General features: G+C 38.5%; 1 protein-coding gene across 11 annotated transcripts in view; it reads left to right on the top strand.

Moving 5' to 3' along the window:
* The window catches only part of LOC129718570 (neurexin-1b), a 265,446-nt gene that overhangs the window by 207,158 nt on the left and 32,403 nt on the right, over nucleotides 1-25,885 (top strand). For all 11 annotated transcript variants that reach the window (XM_055669463.1, XM_055669464.1, XM_055669462.1 and 8 more), the window contains 4 exons: nucleotides 7,740-7,900; nucleotides 8,068-8,094; nucleotides 19,419-19,577; nucleotides 19,656-19,808. In XM_055669463.1, the coding sequence (XP_055525438.1) occupies nucleotides 7,740-7,900; nucleotides 8,068-8,094; nucleotides 19,419-19,577; nucleotides 19,656-19,808 (500 nt within the window). The remainder of the gene's footprint in view (nucleotides 1-7,739; nucleotides 7,901-8,067; nucleotides 8,095-19,418; nucleotides 19,578-19,655; nucleotides 19,809-25,885) is intronic.

Genomic DNA, 25,885 nt, shown 5'->3' with positions numbered 1-25,885 from the left:
ACACTGTTCCGAATAAGGAAAAAAGAAGTGATCGAAAATAAAGTCTTTCAAATGCAAAGTTTTCCTATTTTTTGTTAGTAGTTGGTAGAAATCATAGTGCTTAAAAACTAAAAATCTTACAATTAAAATCGAACATCAAATCTGACATCGGTTAAAAGATATCACGATAAAATGTCAATGAGCAAAAATTCAAACATTGAAAACTTGGAACTGGAAAATAGCAGTTGGAAACTGTAAAATAAAACTGAAAATCCCTCATTATAAGTAAGAAACTGAAAATTGGAGATTGAGAATTGAGCCCTGCAAATGGAAAATGAAAAATTAGCAGAATATCTTATATACAACATTTAGCAAAAATCAAAATTGAAAAATAAACAAAAGTTTCAAATCGAATGCCAAAAATAAAATATCGGATTTTATAAACATAAAACGGAAAATTACACATTATAAACTAAGCAGGCAATTGGAAATCCTAAATTTGAAAATAGGAAAAATAGAAGTCTAATCCAAATCCAAGTCCAATCCAATCGAAATCTAAATCTTATCCAAATATTATATGGATCCAGTCTAAATTTAATTCAAATCAATATAAATTCTATTAAAATCCAATTCCTATCAAAATCTAAATCCAATCCAAATACAATTCTAATCCAATTGAAATTTAAGGATTTGATTCTAAAGGCAACAAAAAGCCAACATAGAAAATGATCCAAAATTGGGCTCATAACCGCCGAAACGTAATTCTAATGGCCAGAAAAGGCAAAATAGAAAATGATCCCAAATTGAGCTCAGAATCGTCGAAAAATGCTAGTAAAAGCCAGAAAAGGCCAAAATAGCGAATAAATTAAATTGAGCTCAGAATTACCAAAATGCTCTAGAAAAGGCCAAATAGAAATTGTTCTCAAGTTGAGCTCAGAATAGTCGGAAAGAGCTTCCAAAGGCTGTGGTATTTTCTGAGAAACTAGATCACATACAAAAGCACTCTTTTTAGTTTTTGCATTTAAAACATTATTAGGCTGTTCTGGCCAATAATCGTATCGAAAATGATCTTTTTCTTAAAAACAAAGAACGCTCACGGAAGCACTTAAACGCAGTTATAACGCAGACAATATATTACATCATCTGTGCGTTCGACGCGAGGTAGACGACATGCAGTGCGTCCAGTATCGCTAGGATTGCTACAAGGCCAAAATAGAAAATGATCCCAAATTGAGCTCAGAATCGTCGAAAAGTGCTCTAAAAGACCAGAAAAGGCCAATATAGAAATTGATCCCAAATTGAGCTAAGAATTGCCGAAAAGTGCTTCTGAAGGTCAAAGTAGAAAATAATCCCAAATTGAGCTCAGAATCGTCGAAAAGTGCCTTAGAAGACCATAAAAGGCCAAAATAGAAATTGATCCCAAATTGAGCTCAGAATTGTCAACAAGTGCTTCTAAAGGCCAATATAGAAAATGATCCCAAATTGAGCTCAAAATCGTCGAAAAGTGCTCGTGAAGGCCAAAATAGAAAATGATCCCAATTGAGCTCAGAATCGTCGAAAAATGCCCCCGAAGACCAGAAAAGGCCAAAATAGAAAATGATCCCAAATTGAGCTCAGAATCGTCGAAAAATGCTCTAGAAGACCAGAAAAGGCCAAAATAGAAATTGATCCCAAATTGAGCTCAGAATTGCCGAAAAGTGCTTCTGAAGGCCAAAATAGAAAATAATCCCAAATTGAGCTCAGAATCGTCGAAAAATGCCTTAGAAGACCAGAAAAGGCCCAAATTGAAATTGATCCCAAATTGAGCTCAGGATTGCCGAACAGTGCTTCTAAAGGCAAGAAAAGGCCAACATAGAAAATGATCCCCAAATTGAGCTCAGAATTGTCAACAAGTGCTTCTAAAGGCCAATATAGAAAATGATCCCAAATTGAGTTCAAAATCGTCGAAAAGTGCTCGTGAAGGCCAAAATAGAAAATGATCCCAAATTGAGGTCAGAATCGTCGAAAAATGCCCCTGAAGACCAGGAAAGGCCAAAATAGAAAATGATCCCAAATTGAGCTCAGAATCGTCGAAAAATGCTCTAGAAGACCAGAAAAGGCCAAAATAGAAATTGATCCCAAATTGAGCTCAGAATCGTCGAAAAATGCTCTAGAAGACCAGAAAAGGCCAAAATAGAAATTGATCCCAAATTGAGCTCAGAATTGCCGAAGAGTGCTTCTGAAGGCCAAAATAGAAAATAATCCCAAATTGAGCTCAGAATCGTCGAAAAGTGCCTTAGGAGACCAGAAAAGGCCCAAATTGAAATTGATCCCAAATTGAGCTCAGGATTGCCGAACAGTGCTTCTAAAGGCAAGAAAAGGCCAACATAGAAAATGATCCCCAAATTGAGCTCAGAATTGTCAACAAGTGCTTCTAAAGGCCAATATAGAAAATGATCCCAAATTGAGTTCAAAATCGTCGAAAAGTGCTCGTGAAGGCCAAAATAGAAAATGATCCCAAATTGAGGTCAGAATCGTCGAAAAATGCTCCTGAAGACCAGAAAAGGCCAAAATAGAAAATGATCCCAAATTGAGCTCAGAATCGTCGAAAAGTGCTTCTGAAGGCCAAAATAGAAAATAATCCCAAATTGAGCTCAGAGTCGTCGAAAAGTGCCTTAGAAGACCAGAAAAGGCCAAAATAGAAAATAATCCCAAATTGAGCTCAGAATCGTCGAAAAATGCTCCTGAAAGCCAGAAAAGGCCATAATGAAAAATGATTCCAAATTGAGCTCAAAATCGTCGAAAAATGCTCCTGACGGCCAGAAAAGGACAAAATAGAAAATAATCCCAAATTTATCTCAGGACGGCCGAAAAGTGCCTCTAAAAACCAAAAAAAAAATTATCAAAAATTGAGCTCAGAATCATCTAAAAGTGCTTCTAAAGGCCAAATTGAGCTCAGATTTGCCAAAAAGTGCTTCCAGAGGCAAGAATTTAAGAATTCGAATCCAATTTTAATTCAATGAAAATCCAGAAAGACTTTGGAAATTAGATGTTGAAAATTGCAAATAGGAATTTCAAAATCATATTTGAAAACTGTTATCTGAAATTTGAAATCTGGAAACTCAAAAATCAATGATTAGTTTTCAAGTTCTCAAACAGCAACCAAAATTCAAAAAATAAAAATTCAGTTTGAAAATTGAATGTTGAATTGGACATTAAAAACTGCAAATTGTTGATACCCAAATTGAAAAAGAAAATTTAAAATTTAAAATTGAGCATCGGGATCGAGAAATGGCAAACTGAAAGTTGGTCAAGGTGAAATAGAAACTTAAGCAGGAAAATGTGAAATAGAAAACCGGTCATTTTACAAAGAAAGAATAGAAAATCCTAAATAAAATAAAGAAAGTTTTTCGACTCGCATATTTCTATTTTTCTCCTTCTTCTAGCAATGTTAGAAGTGCATTTTAACAAGCCTTTTTTCTATGTTTGCTACTAACGAAGAGAACCAAATAATATCCAAAACGCATACAGGCGCGAATTGGTAGAAGGGACGAGGTATCGATAAGGCTACTTCCTCTTGACAAAATATAAGTCTTATTTATAATAAAACTGACCAGAGAGATATTACTCCTCTTCAGGAAATTATAATTGGCGATTTTGGCACGGGGAATGAGGTTTCAATAAGACTCCTTCTTTTTGACATAATAAGTCCCTCTCAGAATAAACCTAGGCAGTAAAGAACTAGAAAGCTTGAAACGGAAGGGTAAAACCTCACATTCATAAGCTCGAATATAAACGATAAGCGTGTCACTTACTCCATAATATGAAGTGCGGAGTACGAAAAAAACACCCGGTCTATCTCACAATAGACCAACTGTCTCTGGTCGCAACAATGAGTCCACATTGAGAAAAAAAACTGTGTTTTTGTTTTTACCGTATAACCCGATTAAAGACCCCGGTTAAACAATATAATGGTAAACCTTTCGGATAATGTGAAAGGAACAAGATTACCTTTACATCCACCCCCACCATAGCATGCTGTGAGTCTTCTGAAAGAGAAAGACTCACATCGGCCTATCATGCTGACCTCTAGGTAGAAATAATATTTTTATAAATTCATTCTAAGGAATTTAACATTTCTTAACATACACGATGTTAATCTAAGTACGTGAAACTCCTGCTCCTGGTTGATATCACTAAAGGGGGGACCCTACTCTGGAAGGCCAAAAAATACTGAGGATTTGTGATTTCTTTTACGGATGTTCAGAGAACGGTTAAGTTTCGGGGTATTTTGGCTATTGATTAAGGTATTTTTCAAGATGTATTTGCATGTCGTGGACTATATTCAGGTAAATATTAACACTGTTGACAGCGGTGTTCACGAAACCATGTTTTTTCAACTGGTGGTACGTTTTTCTCAGCATCCATTGAACCGATTTCACTGAATTTTTTGGTAGCACGTGAAAATCGATTTACTAACTTGTTACATAGCCGTTTCTCGATATCTGAATTTTTCAAAGATTTAAATTTTTAAATAGCTATTTCTCATGAAAAAAAAAATTTTTTTACTAACATGGCCGCCTTTTTAGTAATTTTTGGAATTTTCAAAAATGGCTACGTAACAAGTTAGACATAGATCTTTACATCATAAAAATAAATTTCAGCCAAATCGGTTCAGTAGATGCTGAGAAAAACGAACCACCAGTTGAAAAATATGGTTTCGAAAGAGACGCTGCCAACAGCGTAATATTAACCATATTTGTATCCAGGACATGCAAAATATATGTCCAAATATACCCTAACCAATAGCCAAAATACCCGCACACATCACTATACTTTAAACATCTGAAAAAATATTACGAAATTTTATTGTTTTTCGACTTTCCAGAGTAAGTTCCCCCTCTCTTTTTCTTCGTTTGCTGTTACAGGAAAATGTTTCGCCTCAGTATCCTACCTTGTTTCTAGCGCAATGTATGTCGCCTTTAACTCTGGTCGTATTATTTGTTACCTCGCGTTATCCACGCATTAAAGTAATGGTGGCCTTCGCTTTTTACGCACGTGTGTCTGGCTCAACCTTGAACTTTCTTGTCTTTCTATGTCTTCGTTTTCGTCAAAAATTTCCGCTTGAATCTAATCATCCTTAGCTTGAGCACTGCACCTAACCTCTTTTGACCGTCGACACCCGTGCCGAGCGCCAAAAAAGCAAAGCCTTGGTGCTACATTCCGATTTGGAACTCTACCTCCTGTTTCTTATACACAGACTTCGCGGCCAACTGTTTAGTGTACAGGACAATTGCGGGGCTAGCGCTACGATCCTGCTGACACTAACAGTAACTCCCGAGCCGAGACTCGAACCCACGACAACTGGCTTGTTAGGCCAGCATCGTACCTCGAGACCAACTGGGAATGTTGACCGCCAATAAATGATAAAACATGTTCTTAAGGCCAAAATGGTCCTTAAAAAAATTCCTACACTGTAAAAAATATTTATGATTTTTTTTTAATTTTAAATTGTGTATTTCTCTAAGTTCAAACAACTATTAATTTTTATCTAACATTGTGTTGTTTCGTAAAAAAAAGTCAAATTATTAACAAGTGCGGTATTTGATCCATAATTTTATTTTTGGGTTTTTTTTTTTAATAGGGTATCGAACGTCTTCGTCAGTGGTTTTCTTCGGTAATTTTTTCTGCAGCAATCTAATGCAAAAGGGGGCCGAAAAAAACCACTGACGAAGACGTTCGATACCCTATATTTTTGTCTTTTTCATTGAATAATTTATATGGTGTATATGTTATTTTTTTAAGACATACCGATACCGATTCATACCGATCAAATGAAACGTTCTGACTCTAAATATGATGGTTTTTTTTTTTTAAGGGAGGATTTGTTAGTAGCTTAAGTATTTATGATAAATATTAGTAAATAATGAGTATGTGTGTCCAATCACAAATGGTGACTTCTCAACACTGTTAGAAATTTGTAATTTTAATTGTTAGGATTTGTTTGCTTTCGCAATTAGGACTTATCATTCGTAGGGATTTAAACCTACTTGTCAGAAAAGGGGAAGTAAACTTACAACTAACTTAATTGCTAACTTATTGGCCATAAAGAGAGCTTATCGTAGCAATTGAGGATTGCAACGATTTTTGTCGAAAATTGTTAATAATTTTATTTGACATAGCTTCTAATGGTTCAACACCAGTAAGTCTATGTAATTCGAGTGTACCAAACCAAGGAGGACGCTTCATAATCATTTTCAGAATTTTATTCTGAATCCTTTGGAGCGTTTTCTTCCTTATTGAACAGCAATTTGACCAGATCGGTACAGCATAAAGCATTGCTGGTCTAAAAATTTGTTTGTAAATCAAAAGTTTGTTCTTTAAACAAAGTTTAGAATTCCTGTTAATGAGAGGATATAAACATCTCGTATATTTGATGCACTTGGCTTGTATACTCTCAATGTGCTCTTTGAAAATAAGTTTTTTATCATAAATTAGTCCCAAGTACTTAACCTTGTCAGACCAACTTAAAATTACCCCATTCATCTTGACAACGTGATTATTGTTTGGCTTGAGGAAAGAAGCCCTAGGCTTATGCGGAAAAATTATCATTTGAGTTTTAGAAGCATTGGGAGAGATTTTCCACTTTTGCAAGTAGGAAGAAAAAATATCTAAACTTTTCTGCAATCGACTGCATATGACACGAAGACTTTTTCCTTTTACGGAAATGCTTGTGTCATCGCAGAACAATGACTTTGTGCATCCTGGAGGCAAATCAGGAAGATCTGAAGTGAATATGTTGTACAGGACTGGACCCAAGACTGAACCTTGAGGTACACCTGCTCTGACAGGAAATCTATCAGATTTTGAATTCTGATAGACAACCTGCAGAGTTTGATCAGTAAGATAATTTTTTAAAATTTTGATTAGGAAAATTGGAAAATTAAAAGATTGCAATTTCGCAATCAAACCTTTATGCCAAACACTGTCGAATGCTTTTTCTATGTCTAAAAGAGCAGCTCCAGTGGAATAACCTTCAGATTTGTTAGCTCGTATCATATTAGTAACTCTGAGCAATAGATGAGTTGTGGAATGCCCATGGCGACTAAATATGATGGTAATTATCAATATCATATTTACACAGGCCCTTTATAAAAAAATAGTCATGATTAGAAAAAAAAAAGCAGGCAGCACATAATGACTCATAACAAAGATGACTAGAACAAGATACCTGATTTCCAGTTTTTTCATATATTTTGCCCACGACACCTTCACGACGGTGAGTGCTGCCATCTGATGACTTAAATGTACATAAAACTGGTTATTAGCAAAATCAATTCACCGTGCATAATCCGCCAGATAAAAATGAAAACTAGATGGCAACACCGTGTAAGAATATTGCTTAATTAGATTCTCCATCGTGCAAAGATATTGAAAATTGGATGGCAGGACCACGCACTATTTATCTGAAAATTATCTATTGAGGTATTATTTTCAAAAAATGTAAAACATTTTTCATCACGTTTTTTGCTCTCCTGAAAACAATGTGCGAAAGAGACACCGAAACGATTGTTTGCTCATAATAGAAAGAAAATAAGTGGCATTTAGTTCTATAGGTTTGCCCTGAGGCGACAAAACATCCTTGCAATAGAGCAACGCTCCATTTAACGTAAACTTTCTAAAAATTACTCCACACAAAAAACATCACCTGTTAATCAATCATTTCATCCAATTTCTTTCCATTTTGTTTTCGTTCTCGGACGTCATCGCCTCCTCGAAAGGTCACGGAACGGACTACCTGAATCTGGCACTGCGAGACGGTGGCGTGTCACTCACGATGGGACTGTCGAATGGCAAACAGGAGATGCACATCAAGCCGGCCCGGGTTCGCTTCGATGACCACCAGTGGCACAAGGTGACAGTCCACCGGCGGATACAAGAGGTAAGAGGCGGCACTGAAATAAACATCGTGCCCGCAACAGAGAAATAGAGAGAGAGAGGAATGTGATGAAAATTTGATGAATGATTTTCCCGTCGTTGTTTTTTTTTTCACTCACTTCTCTCTTGCTTTTCCTTCTGCCTGTTACCACGACGAATGAAACCAAACAGATTTCATCGATTACCAGCTTCTGCAGGGTAAGTTTTGCTCATGCCTTCCCCAAGCTGAGGGGGGAAAACTTTATTTAATTGCATCCTGCTGGCTTGTTACGTCAATTGTAGGTGGAAAAAAAACTGTTTCCTTTATGCTTCACGTTCGATCCGGAAAGTTCACTGCGTTGCTTTTCTATAGGTATAACAATAGATTCAACAGTTGTATGGTAAGAGTCACTCATAGTCAACAGTCTGACATTGCCATTTAGCAGCGGGCGGAGAAGAGAAAAGCCGTCTTTGTCGCTTGTCATTCATTACTCCATCCGAAACCGCTTCCCACGCAACAGTGGTTGATTAAATTCTCATTTCTCATTCAGACACACGCACGCTTCAACCGAAGAGAAAAAAAACCTAATGAGAAAACTGGATTCCAATTAGCAGCTCATCATTCGTTAGCTCAATCGGCAATTGCGTTCCGCCATGCCGTTGTTCTCGAACCGTTTAGTGAAAGCCAACGAATGATTGAACTAAACATTCACGCCACTTTATCTGTACCAAATTCCACCCAATCGAAGGCGCGTTGCGTGCGCTACTTCATTAGGTGCCCTACTGTGGGGTGTTTCAACTGTCAGATGACATTAACGTCGAAACAACAACCAGTGCAGTGTGGAGTGGAACTAACGCTACCATAGAACGAAGTACGAGAAAAACCACCCATTATTAGCAGAAGAAAGCTTTTCTTCTATTTTACAAGATTCTAGCTACCGAGTTTTTAACCCAGAACCAGAACTGCCTGTCTTTGATCACCTTCTTCTTCGATGATCGTGTGCTAAGATGGCACTTTAGAAAATAACAACGATGCTTCACTTCACTTCACGCCCCCACCCCTCCCCCCTCCATCCTCCTCTTGAAGTGAGCTGTTCATTGATCCGACAAAACCATTTCTGTCAGCCAACAGCGTGTGACTCTGCCGCTGCTTCAATATGCCCTGTGTCGCACGACTTTCAGCCGAAATGAACAAAAAAAATCCCGCTAACAATGGACAGCCGGTGTCAAAGGCCTGTCGAGAGCTCACATGGGTAACCTTTTGCAACAATGTTCCCGTCTCGGGTGGGATTCGACAGTCACATCACTTGGTCATGAGGGAGGAAGGGAATGGTAAAAGGGCGATGGCTTTTTATTTTTTGCTGACCTAGAGAGCTAGACGACAGACGACGCTAAAAGCGGGGGTGGGGGAACACAGCAGACGACTTACCCAAGCAAAATTAGTCTCATTTGTCGGATCCGTTTCCTGCCGCAGTCGGCAGGCGAACGTGGGTTGAAATTCGTGATGACTTGTTCGCAAATTTCACTGGAAAACCACACAAACCCCGTCCATCGATCGAAACAACTGTGTTGGAGGAGAGGGGGGGGGGGGGTAAAGTGAGAATCAAATTTCAAGGGATTCAACAAGTAATTTGTTTATTATTTTTGTGGCGTATTTGTGGAATTCCCACGTGCGACATGGTTAGAGTGGTAAAAGGTGCCTTTGAATCAACAAGGCGCGGCGAACCGAATAACAGAAGCTCATGTTAATACTACCTGATGGAGCATCACAATGAAATAACAAAAGTTTGAGAGGATAAAGCAGCTGCTGTAATATGCAGGATTGATCTCGTTTTGTCTGATATGAAAAGATTCGTGGAAAAGAACCTTGAAGAAAGACCAGAAATAAAAGGGTCGAAAAATCAAAAAGGTAAATCAGCAAGCAATCAAAAATACAATCAATGTAGCATAAAAATGAAAGACAATGATTGTTTTCTAAGAAAATTTTGATTAAAATTCAAACCCTACAACATTCACTACGCAGAATCTAAAACTTCTAATTTTCATTTCTATAAAACATCCGAGTTTAAAACTATTAATTCAGGAATCAACAATTCGTGTTTAAAAGTCCTAGTTCGAAAATTCCAAGTGCAAAATTCGCTAACACACGCTACTTAAAAAATTATAATTTAAATTCCATACCACCAAAGGAAGAAACCAATTCACATTATTATAAAAAAACAAATTAAGGATAATTTTCTATATTGACTTTTTCTGGCTTTTAGAATAGAATAGAATTAGAAAATTTCGACGATTCTTAGCTCAATTTTAAATAATTTTCTATTTTACCCTTTTCTGGCCTTTGAAGGCACTTTTCGGCGATTCTGAGCTCAATTTGGGATTATTTTATATTTTGAGTTTTTCTGGCCTTTAGAAGTAATTTTTGACGGTTATGAGCTCAATTTGGGATTATTTTCTATTTTGGCTTTTTTGACCTTTTTGAATCACTTTTCGACGATTCTGAGCTCAATTTGGAATCAATTTCTATTTTGGCCTTTTCTGGCCTTTGAAAGCACTTCTCGACGATTCAGAGCTCAATTTAGGATCATTTTCTAATTCGGCCTTCTCTGGCCTTTGGAAGCACTTCTCGACGATTCAGAGCTCAATTTGGGATCATTTTCTATTTTGGTCTTTTCTGGCCCTTTCTGGCATTTAGAAGCATATTTAGACGGTTTTGAGCTCAATTTGATATCATTATCTATTTTGGCCTTTAGCAGTACTTATCGACGGTTCTGAACTCAGTTTGGGATCATTTTCTATTTTGGCCTTTTCTATCCTTCAAAAGCACTTCTCGACGATTCTCAGCTTAATTTGGTATAATTTTCTATTTCGGCCTTTAAAAGCACTTTTCGACAATTCTGAGCTCAATTTGAAATCATTTTCTATTTTGGCCTTTAGCAGCACTTATCGACGGTTCTGAGCTCAGATTGGGATCATTTTCTATTTTGGCCTTTTCTATCCTTCAAAAGCACTTCTCGACGATTCTCAGCTTAATTTGGTATAATTTTCTATTTCGGCCTTCAAAAGCACTTTTTGACAATTCTGAGCTCAATTTGGGCATTTTCTATTTTGGTCTTTTCTGGCCTTTGGAAGCACTTTTCAACGATTCTGAGCTCAGTTTGGGATCATTTTCTATTTTGTCCTTTTCTGGCCTTTAGAAGAACTTTTCGACGATTTTGAGCTCAATTTTGGATCATTTTCTATTACGGCCTATTCTGGCCTTTAGAAAGGGTTTTCGGCCATTTCTAGCTTAATTTGGGATCGTTTTCTATTTTGGCCTTTTCTGGCCTTTAGAAGCACTTTTCGACGATTTTGAGCTCAATTTGGGATCATTTTCTATTTTGGCCTTTTCTGGCCTTTGGAAGCACTTTTCAACGATTCTGAGCTCAATTTGGGATCATTTTCTATTTTGGTCTTTTCTGGCCCTCAGAAGCACTTTTCGACGATTCTGAGCTCAATTCGGGATTATTCTCTGTTTTGGCCTTTTCGACGATTCTGAGCTCAGTTTGGGATCATTTTCTATTTTGTCCTTTTCTGGCCTTTAGAAGCACTTTTCGACGATTTTGAGCTAAATTTTTAATCATTTTCTATTACGGCCTATTCTGGCCTTTAAAGGGTTTTCGGCCATTTCTAGCTTAATTTGGGATCGTTTTCTATTTTGGCCTTTTCTGGCCTTTAGAAGCACTTTTCGACGATTTTGAGCTCAATTTGGGATAATTTTCTATTTTTGCCTTTTCTGGCCTTCAGAAGGGGTTTTCGGCCATTCTGAGCTCAATTTGGGATCATTTTCTATTTTGGCCTTTTCTGGCCTTTAGAAAGGGTTTTCGGCCATTTTTAGCCTAATTTGGGATCGTTTTCTATTTTGGCCTTTTCTGGCCTTTAGAAGCACTTTTCGACGATTTACAGCTCAATTTGGGATCATTTTCTATCTTGGACATTTCTAGCCCTCAGAAGCACTTTTCGACGATTCTGAGCTCAATTTGGGATCATTTTCTATTGTGGCCTTTTCTGACCCTTGGAAGCAATTTTCGACGATTCTGAGCTCAATTCGGGATTATTCTCTGTTTTGGCCTTTTCGACGATTCTGAGCTCAGTTTGGGATCATTTTCTATTTTGTCCTTTTCTGGCCTTTAGAAGAACTTTTCGACGATTTTGAGCTCAATTTTGGATCATTTTCTATTACGGCCTATTCTGGCCTTTAGAAAGGGTTTTCGGCCATTTCTAGCTTAATTTGGGATCGTTTTCTATTTTGGCCTTTTCTGGCCTTTAGAAGCACTTTTCGACGATTTTGAGCTCAATTTGGGATCATTTTCTATTTTTGTATTTTCTGGCCTTCAGAAGGGGTTTTCGGCCGTTCTGAGCTCAATTTGGGATCATTTTCTATTTTGGCCTTTTCTGGCCTTTAGAAAGGGTTTTCGGCCATTTTTAGCTCAATTTGGGATCGTTTTCTATTTTGGCCTATTCTGGCCTTTAGCACTTCTCGACGATTCTGAGCTCAATTTGGGATGATTTTCTATCTTGGACTTTTCTGGCCCTCAGGAGCACTTTTCGACGATTCTGAGCTCAATTTGGGATCATTTTCTATTTTGGTCTTTTCTGGCCTTTGGAAGCACTTTTCAACGATTCTGAGCTCAATTTGGGATCATTTTCTATTTTGGCCTTTTCTGACCCTTGGAAGCAATTTTCGACGATTCTGAGCTCAATTCGGGATTATTCTCTGTTTTGGCCTTTTCGACGATTCTGAGCTCAGTTTGGGATCATTTTCTATTTTGTCCTTTTCTGGCCTTTAGAAGAACTTTTCGACGATTTTGAGCTCAATTTTGGATCATTTTCTATTACGGCCTATTCTGGCCTTTAGAAAGGGTTTTCGGCCATTTCTCGCTTAATTTGGGATCGTTTTCTATTTTGGCCTTTTCTGGCCTTTAGAAGCACTTTTCGACGATTTTGAGCCCAATTTGGGATCATTTTCTATTTTAGTATTTTCTGGCCTTCAGAAAGGGTTTTCGGCCATTCTAAGCTCAATTTGGGATCATTTTCTATTTTGGCCTTTTCTGGCCTTTAGAAAGGGGTTTCGGCCATTTTTAGCTTAATTTGGGATCGTTTTCTATTTTGGCCATTTCTGGCCTTTAGAAGCTTTTTTCGACGATTTTGAGCTCAATTTGGGATCATTTTCTATTTTGGCCTTTTCTGGCCTTTGGAAGCACTTTTCAACGATTCTGAGCTCAATTTGGGATCATTTTCTATTTTGGTCTTTTCTGGCCCTCAGAAGCACTTTTCGACGATTCTGAGCTCAATTCGGGATTATTCTCTGTTTTGGCCTTTTCGACGATTCTGAGCTCAGTTTGGGATCATTTTCTATTTTGTCCTTTTCTGGCCTTTAGAAGCACTTTTCGACGATTTTGAGCTAAATTTTTAATCATTTTCTATTACGGCCTTTTCTGGCCTTTAAAGGGTTTTCGGCCATTTCTAGCTTAATTTGGGATCGTTTTCTATTTTGGCCTTTTCTGGCCTTTAGAAGCACTTTTCGACGATTTTGAGCTCAATTTGGGATAATTTCCTATTTTTGCCTTTTCTGGCCTTCAGAAGGGGTTTTCGGCCATTCTGAGCTCAATTTGGGATCATTTTCTATTTTGGCCTTTTCTGGCCTTTAGAAAGGGTTTTCGGCCATTTTTAGCCTAATTTGGGATCGTTTTCTATTTTGGCCTTTTCTGGCCTTTAGAAGCACTTTTCGACGATTTACAGCTCAATTTGGGATCATTTTCTATCTTGGACATTTCTAGCCCTCAGAAGCACTTTTCGACGATTCTGAGCTCAATTTGGGATCATTTTCTATTGTGGCCTTTTCTGACCCTTGGAAGCAATTTTCGACGATTCTGAGCTCAATTCGGGATTATTCTATGTTTTGGCCTTTTCGACGATTCTGAGCTCAGTTTGGGATCATTTTCTATTTTGTCCTTTTCTGGCCTTTAGAAGCACTTTTCGACGATTAAGAGCTCAATTTTAGATCATATTTTATTTCGGCCTATTCTGGCCTTTAGAAAGGGTTTTCGGCCATATTTAGCTTAATTTGGGATCGTTTTCTATTTTGGCCTTTTCTGGCCTTAAGAAGCACTTTTCGACGATTTTGAGCTCAATTTGGGATCATTTTCTATTTTGGTATTTTCTGGCCTTCAGAAGGGGTTTTCGGCCATTCTGAGCTCAATTCGGGATCATTTTCTATTTTGGCCTTTTCTGGCCTTTAGAAAGGGGTTTCGGCCATTTTAAGCTTAATTTGGGATCGTTTTCTATTTTGGCCTTTTCTGGCCCTTAGTAGCACTTCTCGACGATTCTGAGCTCAATTTGGGATCATTTTCTATTCTGGTCTTTTCTGGCCTTTGGAAGCACTTTTCAACGATTCTGAGCTCAATTTGGGATCATTTTCTATTTTGGTCTTTTCTGGCCCTCAGAAGCACTTTTCGACGATTCTGAGCTCAATTTGGGATCATTTTCTATTTTGGCCTTTTCTGACCCTTGGAAGCAATTTTCGACGATTCTGAGCTCAATTCGGGATTATTCTCTGTTTTGGCCTTTTCGACGATTCTGAGCTCAGTTTAGGATCATTTTCTATTTTGTCCTTTTCTGGCCTTTAGAAGCACTTTTCGACGATTTTGAGCTCAATTTTGGATCATTTTCTATTACGGCCTATTCTGGCCTTTAGAAAGGGTTTTCGGCCATTTTTAGCTTAATTTGGGATCGTTTTCTATTTTGGCCTTTTCTGGCCTTTAGAAGCACTTTTCGACGATTTTGAGCTCAATTTGGGATAATTTTCTATTTTTGCCTTTTCTGGCCTTCAGAAGGGGTTTTCGGCCATTCTGAGCTCAATTTGGGATCATTTTCTATTTTGGCCTTTTCTGGCCTTTAGAAAGGGTTTTCGGCCATTTTAGCTTAATTTGGGATCGTTTTCTATTTTGGCCTTTTCTGGCCTTTAGAAGCACTTTTCGACGATTTTGAGCTCAATTTGGGATCATTTTCTATTTTGGACATTTCTAGCCCTCAGAAGCACTTTTCGACGATTCTGAGCTCAGTTTGGGATCATTTTCTATTTTGGTCTTTTCTGGCCTTTAGAAGAACTTTTCGACGATTTTGAGCTCAATTTTGGATCATTTTCTATTACGGCCTATTCTGGCCTTTAGAAAGGGTTTTCGGCCATTTTTAGCTTAATTTGGGATCGTTTTCTATTTTGGCCTTTTCTGGCCTTTAGAAGAACTTTTCGACGATTTTGAGCTCAATTTTGGATCATTTTCTATTTCGGCCTATTCTGGCCTTTAGAAAGGGTTTTCGGCCATTTTTAGCTTAATTTGGGATCGTTTTCTATTTTGGCCTTTTCTGGCCTTTAGAAGCACTTTTCGACGATTCTGAGCTCAATTTGGGATCATTTTCTATTTCGGTCTTTTCTGGCCCTCAGAAGCACTTTTCGACGATTCTGAGCTCAATTTGGGATCATTTTCTATTTTGGCCTTTTCTGACCCTTGGAAGCAATTTTCGACGATTCTGAGCTCAATTCGGGATTATTCTCTGTTTTGGCCTTTTCGACGATTCTGAGCTCAGTTTGGGATCATTTTCTATTTTGTCCTTTTCTGGCCTTTAGAAGAACTTTTCGACGATTTTGAGCTCAATTTTGGATCATTTTCTATTACGGCTCATTCTGGCCTTTAGAAAGGGTTTTCGGGCATTTTTAGCTTATTTTGGGATCGTTTTCTATTTTGGCCTTTTCTGGCCTTTAGAAGCACTTTTCGACGATTTTGAGCTCAATTTGGGATCATTTTCTATCTTGGACATTTCTAGCCCTCAGAAGCACTTTTCGACGATTCTGAGCTCAGTTTGGGATCATTTTCTATTTTGGTCTTTTCTGGCCTTTAGAAGAACTTTTCGACGATTTTGAGCTCAATTTTGGATCATTTTCTATTACGGCCTGTTCTGGCCTTTAGAAAGGGTTTTCGGCCATTTTTAGCTTAATTTGGGATCGTTTTCTATTTTGGCCTTTTCTGGCCTTTAGAAGCACTTTTCGACGATTTTGAGCTCAATTTGGGATCGTTTTCTATTTCGGTCTTTTCTGGCCTTTGGAAGCACTTTTCAACGATTCTGAGCTCAATTTGGGATCATTTTCTATTTTGGTCTTTTCTGGCCCTCAGAAGCACTTTTCGACGATTCTGAGCTCAGTTTGGGATCATTTTCTATTTTGGCCTTTTCTGACCCTTGGAAGCAATTTTCGACGATTCTGAGCTCAATTCGGGATTATTCTCTGTTTTGGCCTTTCCGACGATTCTGAGCTCAGTTTGGGATCATTTTCTATTTTGTCCTTTTCTGGCCTTTAGAAGAACTTTTCGACGATTTTGAGCTCAATTTTGGATCATTTTCTATTACGGCTCATTCTGGCCTTTAGAAAGGGGTTTCGGCCATTTTTAGCTTAATTTGGGATCGTTTTCTATTTTGGCCTTTTCTGGCCTTTAGAAGCACTTTTCGACGATTTTGAGCTCAATTTGGGATCGTTTTCTATTTCGGTCTTTTCTGGCCTTTGGAAGCACTTTTCAACGATTCTGAGCTCAATTTGGGATCATTTTCTATTTTGGTCTTTTCTGGCCCTCAGAAGCACTTTTCGACGATTCTGAGCTCAGTTTGGGATCATTTTCTATTTTGGCCTTTTCTGACCCTTGGAAGCAATTTTCGACGATTCTGAGCTCAATTCGGGATTATTCTCTGTTTTGGCCTTTCCGACGATTCTGAGCTCAGTTTGGGATCATTTTCTATTTTGTCCTTTTCTGGCCTTTAGAAGAACTTTTCGACGATTTTGAGCTCAATTTTGGATCATTTTCTATTACGGCTCATTCTGGCCTTTAGAAAGGGGTTTCGGCCATTTTTAGCTTAATTTGGGATCGTTTTCTATTTTGGCCTTTTCTGGCCTTTAGAAAGGGTTTGCGGCCATTTTTAGCTTAATTTGGGATCGTTTTCTATTTTGGCCTTTTTTGGCCTTTAGAAGCACTTTTCGACGATTTTGAGCTCAATTTGGGATCATTTTCTATCTTGGACATTTCTAGCCTTCAGAAGCACTTTTCGACGATTCTGAGCTCAATTTGGGATCATTTTCTATTTTGGTCTTTTCTGGCCCTCAGAAGCACTTTTCGACGATTCTGAGCTCAATTTGGGATCATTTTCTATTTTGGCCTTTTCTGACCCTTGGAAGCAATTTACGACGATTCTGAGCTCAATTCGGGGTTATTCTCTGTTTTGGTCTTTTCGACGATTCTGAGCTCAGTTTGGAATTATTTTCTATTTTGACCTTTTCTGGCCTTTAGAAGCAGTTCTCGATGATTCTGAGCTCAATTTGGGATCATTTTCTATTTTAGCCTATTTTAGATTTTGGAAGCACATTCTGTCGATTCTGAACTCAATTTGGGATCATTTTCTATTTTGACCTTCTAAAGCACTTTTCTACGATTCTGAGTTCAATTTGGGATCATTTTCTATTTTGGCCCTTTTTGGCTTTTAGAATCACTTTTGGACGATTTTGAACTCAATTTGGGATCATTCTCTATTTTGGATATTTCTAGTCCTTAGAAGCACTTTTCGATGATTTTGAACTCAGTTTGGGATCATTTTCCTTTTTGGCCTTTTCTGGCCTGCAGAAGCACTTTTCGATTATTCTGAGCTCAATTTGGGATCATTTTCTATTTTGGCCTTCGCTGGCCCTTAAAAGCACTCTTCGACGATACTGAGCTCAATTTGGAATCATTTTCTATTTCGGCCTTTACTGGCACTTTTCTACGATTTTGAGCGCAATTTGGGACCATTTTTTATTTTGGCCTTTATGAGCACTTTTCGACGATTCTAAGCTCAATTTGAGATCATTCTCTATTTTGCCTTTTCTGACCATTTTCGTACTTTTATATTTCTTCGTGATATCAATGTTTAGCTAGTCTTTTGGAGTTTATATGATGAAAAGGAAGGAGTTTTCGTAGATAATTATTTTATATATATTTTTTTGTTATAACAACGAAAAATTCCCCCTTTGATAACAAATTTATTACTTGAAGAGCGATAAAATTCTTTTCCAGTCTTGTAATAACATATACTGTCATATATTGCACATGTTACTAGTTTCTTCCATTTCCAATTCATGCAGTGTGCGAATATTAGTTCGTTCGTCCTACGCATTCGCATTGATTGAAAATATGACAAGAGCTGCCAGGTATCATTTGTTCTCTGTCGTGCAGTTAGCAAACATTGATAATTTCAAAGACTTCATATGCGCCTTAAAAACAAATCACGATTCGTAAAGTGCCTTTGGTTGTTGTTCCCCTGCAGAAACACATACCAGCGTGTAGCCGTCGTATATTTTGTTACATTTTGGTTATAACTTTTTGTGTCTAATGCGCGGTCATAAGACACGAAAAGTAATACAATGTTGCACAAAAGTAACAACCCTTTTCACAAATTAGCCGTGATTCAACCCTTTTCACAAATTAGCCGTGATTCAAAAAAACCAATAATACAAAATGAAATCTTTAGCCCATGAGGACATCTGTGCAAAGTTTCTGTCAAATCAAAAATGACAATGAAAAAATTATATTAAGATTGCTCAGCTATCTTTTTACTAACGCTGATGAACATTCCGTAATCCGCATGATGATGCGACTGGCGATTTAACTCGTATTAAAAACTTTGGCAAGACACAAGGAAAATAATTGAGATTTCAAAACACAACCAAATCGTAAAAATGCCATTCGTTGACTAGCATTTCATCGTTGCCAATAATCAACCGTTAACACGACAACCGTTTTAACGTTCTCGCTTTTATGCTTACTTTATCAAGCTGCAAATGAAACAACACCGCTTGTGGTAAAAGTGTCGTTGCTGCTTCCAACAGATCTAATTAGATTTTCGTTTCAATGGTTATTCGTACAATACAGCGCGCGCTCAAAAATGTTTCGTTTAACTAAAGTTGCAGCCGGTAAAGAGAACCAAATACCGTGCGTCTCCATCAGGTGTAGATTCGATGGAAGCGAGCGGTCTTTTTTTTTTGCCCGGAAAAAATGCAAGAAAATGTCGACCCTTCCGTAACTAAGTTAACTCGGTCGAAAGGAAGTGCAAAGTTTTTTTTCGCTTAAGGGCCGTATAACAGTGCATTATGCTGCGGTACCAAACCCCTCTCGCGGTATAATCCGGATTTCAGTTGCTTTTCTCTTTTTTGATAAAGTGAATTAAAATGCAAATAACATCATAAATTAGGTGAAAGAAATTTCTCCTGGAAACACACCTTACGGCCTCGAAAGATCTTTGGGTACAGCACAGGCTGCAAGTTCTTTCCATTGCCGGACCGTTTTAATGAGCGCAGCAAAAAGAGCTTTCCGGAACTGAGCGCAATTTTCGGAAGGGAAAAAGTTTTACCATTCAGACAGCAAAAACCGGAAACTTATTTGCTCTTTTTTTTCCTTCTTTTCTCTCTCTCTCCCCCATTTTACGAGCAGCTGGTAGCCGTGGTGGATGATGTCTACACTGACCATTCGCACATTGCCGGGAAGTTTACAATGCTATCGTCATCACGCGTCTACGTGGGAGGCGCAGTAAACCCGAGGGCACTACTTGGAGCCCGCGTCCACAACAACTTTGTCGGTTGCCTTCGTAAGGTACGGTGCCGAAATAACACATTGCATGATGAGCGCAGTCTGATAACAGTTGTTATTGGAATTTCCTTCTACTTTCAGGTGGAATTCTCAGCAGACACATTACGATTAAATTTGATTGATTTGGCCCGGACTGGCTCTAAATTGATCCAAGTGGCAGGACGCGTCGACTATCAGTGCCCTAGTGGTGACCCCCAGGATCCTGTGACGTTTACCACCCGTGAATCTTATCTGGTAAGTTTGATACAGTTTGATTCCAGCAATCGAAACGCCCCCAAGTGATTCGTCGCAAAATGTCACATTATTACGAAGAAAACTTTTCCCTGAACACTGAACCGTTTCGAAAGGATACCAATGTTTGATATTCTATCGTCCACCGACAATCCCACTCCTGCGTTAAAACCGAAATCAGAGCGAAATTGAGATTCGATAAGCGAAATCACTTTCGCAAAGCAACTGCGGCAGTTTTATCAGTCTGCTACCATCGTTATAATTTATAAACCACACTCCGAAACCAAACTCTAGCAAACCGCAACAGTCAGAACGAAGGATTGTCTCGATGTGATAACAACCCTCGGGCGGTGGGCGATAGAACCTTGTCGGAATCTCCGATCTCTTTAGGAATTTATGTCAGGAAAATTCATTCCAACACTTCTTCCCCCTATCCAACCGCCGTCCGTTCGAAACGCAACAAACCGTGTTTGCACAGGTTCTATGAAACGCCACTTTCCCGCCTGGGCACAAGGAGATACATATACTAACTCGCCATCTAGCGGTAAAATTTATATACCCCTCTGGACCCGTTCTCTGCGTGTTACTCCACGGTGTAAAATACCTCGCAATATAGCAGGATTTACTTTATCACCGTATGCAAACTAAGCTGTATTGCATACATTCATTCCGTACTTGTTTGCACAGTCTTATTCGTTATCAGATTCTCACCAACCACGGCCACGTTTCGACTGAAACTTTTCCCCCTCACCCTGGGCTTGAATCTGGCATCGACTAGTGGAAAATCTTCCCCTTTGTCGAAACGAATAGGAGTGGGTTTTTGGGTTCATTTTAGTGTCCGAATTCAATTAGACATTCGATAGTCCCGCGCAGGCCGGGCGAGGCCACCTTTTGCAAGTAATTAGATGTAACTTAAATTAAAAAACTTTTCCCAACCGGCTGGAGTATTCTTGAAAAAGTCATCTAGCTTATCAAAAAACTTTTCTGCTGTTCGACTATATACGAAACCACAAAACAGAAGTCACACACACACACACCACACACGAACCACGACTTCTCTTAAAAAAAAAAAAAAAAATCACATTACCCTTTCCGGTGACGAATGTCTGTATTTTGGTTTCACCCAAAGCCGCTTAAATTAACCAGGAAAAGCGGTACATCAGATATATTCGTGACCGCCCACTCTGGTGCTCACTGCACAAGCGAACCGAAGTCACAGTTGTTTAACGGGGTACTTACTTGATAGTACGCGGACAGCCACAAACCACAACAAAGAAAGGATAATGCATTGATTGCAGGAAACAGAAAAAAAAACAGCTCTATCGAATGAACAAAAAACCCACTTTGAAGTGGAAACGGACGAAACTGGGCTTTCAACCAGATTGGCATTTTACTTCCTTTCCGATAACTTTTTTTGCCCTTGGAAAATTATTTCCCACAAAAATAAATTATAACATCAAATACCTTTTGTTCCTGTCCTTGTAATGCTTGTAAGCTTCGTGTTTAGTCAGTGACATCTTCATCATACATGTTTCCCTTTTTCTAATATACGTGAGCTCATCTTGTTCGACTTTCTTCCGGCACTCGAATCAGTCTGAGGAAAAGTCGCAATTTTGTTATTACTTCCGATGAAATTAAGAAGCACATACCTACGATAGAAAAGATCAAAAGCTCGAAGTAGGAATCAACAGTTAGCGTCAGAGAAAAACAAAACTAAGACGCTTCAGGTGCTAGAGTTTCTGTTCGAAATTTTCCGACTTGTTTATTGATGATTCAATATCCGTATAAAATAATCCGATTATTCACAAAACAGTGGCATAATAAAAAAAAAATTTTTAAATTCACCCTGAAGCGCCATTCAACAATTTAAATTGTATTCAAATAGACTTTTTTGACCTCAGACCCTGTTATTCACATAGGATAATATTATCAATAAGTTCTGCAAACTTTATCACTGGTTTTCCTCAAATGCTTGCTTTGATGAATATAAAAGATATTTTTCCCTCATTAGTGGTGCTAGGTTCTTCTACAATTTTTCGAGGTAACGAAAGCGACATAGAAATAAGCTTTTGCATTTTTTTAAAGGTAAGCATAGGCAAGAGAAATACTTTTTTTCCTGTAATAAATAAAACAAAATGGTAGACTTATTAACAATCTCACCCGGTGGTTCATCGCTGACAACTCAACTTTTTCTACTATTACAAAACAATAAAAATATTTTCATGTTCGACAATGTCTTTCGACGAACTCGAGAAATAGTTATAAAATAGTTGAAGAGGTTGTTTATAAGACACAAGCGCAAGGTTAACGTAGAATTCCGTCAACCTGTTATGTATATCTTGCAATAGGATCGGAAATACACTCGATTGGTGTAAATAATTTGATGGCGTGAAGCGGCAAATTGCAGATGTGATTTTCTTTCAACTCGCTTTCTTATCAAATGGTAACCTTGAAGGGAAGCGTTGTTTAATTAGGTATATACCATATACCAACTGTTATTGTAGCGAGTTGGTGCGATTTTTATTTTTCATTTATAAAACGAAGGACGATGATACAAAATTTTTAAAAATCACGTTTTGCCCAGAAAATTACACGCTTTTACCTGATATATAAAAATCAGAAGTCCGTGAGTATAAGAACAACCCAATTTACTTGAAGTCATTCGAAACTAATAATGATGGTTGCTGGAACACAGTTGTAAGCAGAATACCACTGCACCGGGTGGGTGAAACTGAATCCTGTTCGATGAAAGTGTTCTGTAACATTCAATTGAAAATTTTTGGGTGTCCTGAAAAAAAAAACAGTTGGCTTTAGTTCGAAAAAAATTTACGATCGTTTATTTTTCGGGATCAGAAGAGCTTGGTCAGAACAAAGGCTTCCTGTAACGGCCTCAGGCTATGAAACAGGATGGGGAGGAAAATTTTGTATGACTCAGTCGAGTCTGTGTCCCTTTTTATAATATTGATATCCAGGATTCCCGAGCTCCTCGAAAAATTTCGCAATAATATATAGAGTAGGGCAATCAAACTTAACATACTTAATAGAGTATAATAGAGTTAATAGAGTTGGGCAATCAAACTTAATATACTAAAAAAACACGAAACTTACGTCGTCAAAGTGTATAGCAGCTTTATAGTGGGCATTTTACGAAGCGTGTAATGTCAAACTATTTGCTTCAATTATTTGTCAAAACTATTTGCTATTTTATTCAGTTTTTAGCTTTGTATTTTATACCCCTGTTAAGCAACTTTCTCAGAGACGCAGTGCTACGTCAAAATAATTAGTTCCGAGTTATTTTGGTTAGTCCGTTAACGATATGCTTATGAATAATTGTTTTTTTTTTTTTTTTTTTTTGATACAAACATTCTTCATTTTTGACGTGGGACTACGTTTTTGTTTTCTATCAAAGATGCATTCTGCAAAATTGAAAATGAAACTGGTAAATGTTGCGTCGGTTAAAAACAAAAACGTTGGACAATTTTGTGAAACGCTAGTTATAATAATCATCTCATTGTTAGCAGTAAATATTAATAAAAAGTTTCAAGAACAAATTTACGTGAACAATAAACCGATCACATGCGAGCATTCCTAGCACAGACAACATGAAAAGACACCAACCATTCCCTGTGATTTTCTCTATATCAATATCAAAAAGAAATTGACAGAGTCTCCTCGTCCCAATAAGTCAATTTATGTTTGCTTCCATGAACTTAGACTAATTTGATGTCTCGAAGGTAAAGGCTTTGCAAAAAGGTTGAAGCAACCCTTTCTCTTGGACAATTTCCAAGCCTGCCGTTAGAGCATAATACAAACTGATGTCTTGAAAGAGAACATGCTGATGAAAGCAACAGTACCGTACAGTATATATGGAGCAGAGCGCACCATAAATCATATTTGCTACGTAGCTTGGCTCCCCCGCGTCACATTTTGTCACAAAAATTCAAATGTTCTCCCTTCTCGAATGCTACAGTGTCGGACAAAACAAGCAAAAAAGAAAGTGACAAAACTTTGAGAAAAAATTCTAATCTGCTTGCTAATGATGCTTCAATCAATTTTCAATAATTTATTTTATTCGAAGGACTTTATAACATATGTAGTTCAAACAATAGTCGTTCATTGAAAAATACGTTTCAAGCATACTTAATAACTTAAAAGACGCGAAACGAAAATTAAGACCGGTTTTGAAATTTGAGGTAGAAAAATAAAACAAGGAAATTCATACCGTGAAAAGCTTCTAGGGTTAGCACTTGGTCGTGTGATTCCACGCACCCGGTTCGGCATGGATTCCACCAGCTTCTGGCACGTGGTGACCGGGATAGCGTACCAACGGGCTTGGATCCTAGCCCACAGTTACTGCTTATTTTTCGACTTCTCCATGTACACCGACCTTTTTACGATCTCCCATAGGTTCTCTATAGAGTTCAGATCCGGTGACTGCGCTCCATGACGTCGATTTTGTTCTCCTGGAGCCAGTTTTTGACGGTCTTGGCGGTGTGCTTCGGATCGTTATTCTGCATGAACAGCAATTTCAGGGGCATCTCCCATTCGGCATGTGGCAGCATAACATCCCTTAGTATTTGGGCGTAGAGGTACGCGAAGGGGGACGGGACACGAGGCATTTGAACGCTAGGCATATCGATGTTAGGCATAGTATGCTCGGCCTCGTGTCTATTCGGCCTTGCGTCCATTCGGCCATGCGTTCGTTCGGCCTTGCGTTCGTTCGGCCTTGCGTTCGTTCGGCCTTGCGTCCGTATGCCTCGCGTCTGTATGCTTAACGGGGTGTCATTAGAGGTACTGATCCATAATCTTATCCACCCAGTACAAGGGGCCAACCCCGTACCAGGAGAAGCACCCCCACACCATAATGTTCCCTCCTCCATGCTTAAATGTCTTCGTGGTATACTGTGGCATTCAAGCGCAGCCTATTGGGCGATGGACCCAAGTTTTTCCGTCCGAACCGATGTGGTTTACCTTCGTCTCATCCGACCACAGAATATTTCACCACTTCTTTCGCAAATTTCAACCGCACCTTCAGATGCTTCGGCGTCAGCGTCGGGACGTTCCGGGGGCTTTTACCGCCTGCCCCTGCTCTGCCAGCCGCCGCTGAATTGTCCGGGAACTCACGGACAACTTCAGTTCATCCCGGATCATTTTCGAGGCCTTGAAGGGATCTTTCTTGGAGGCTCGTTTTATGGCAGAGTCATCCTTCGTGGTCGTTTTCCTTGGGCGTCCACTTGTTTCGGATTTTTTTCCGGTCGTGGAGGGCATTAAACACGAAGGTTTTGGATCGTCCCAAGTACTCTACGATTTCGCGTTGCCTGCTGTCTAGCTTGGACATTTTGCTCATGACCATCCGCTGTGTTTCTGTGCAATTCTGCGCGCGACCCATTTTTCGTTGACTGAAACTGGAATTTGAGAGTTTAAACATCAAACACTTCTTGTTTATATGACAATCACTTACCAGGACCTGAAAAACACAAAATATCACCGAGAAATAATCAGTTTTCTTCAAAAAATCAATCGGAATAACACTCGAAACAGCTGAAACGAAAAACTGGTCCTAAATTTTGTCGCACCGGATTTCAACCTTTGACAGCTACCAGTGCGTCTTGCCAAAACGGATTGCTTTGATTGCGTTAAACTTTCGGTTTTCAAAGTTGTCATTCTAGTATAAGTGCTCACCGCTAAGTTTCGCATATACTATATATGAATTGGCAGTTGAAAGCTTATTTGAATTTTTTGCATTAGAATGGTCTTAACGTTTTATCCGACACTATACGTCATTTATTGATGTTTCTTTATTACAGTTCTTAGTCTCACGTTACCATTTCAAACAACCCTAGGGCTGTATACCTTGTAGTATTTTTTAGGCGGAATGAAACGCTCTACATGAAAAAGTGATTCGTTAGTAGCGTCAATATAATAGACAGTCGTTTATTGAAAAACACCATTGCCAGGCGTCTGAAGTTTCAAGCGACCGTAACGAGACGCGTTTCAAAACGCTCTAACTTTCCCAATGTGGTTTAGATTTCCATGAAGGCAACAATAAAAAATATTGAAATTTTTGAAGAATGGGGTTT

The sequence above is a fragment of the Wyeomyia smithii genome, chromosome 1 (genome assembly GCF_029784165.1).
Source record: "Wyeomyia smithii strain HCP4-BCI-WySm-NY-G18 chromosome 1, ASM2978416v1, whole genome shotgun sequence".
Lineage (NCBI taxonomy): Eukaryota > Metazoa > Arthropoda > Insecta > Diptera > Culicidae > Wyeomyia > Wyeomyia smithii.
Note: the sequence above shows the minus strand (reverse complement) of the source record. Positions and strands in the feature narration are given on the sequence as shown.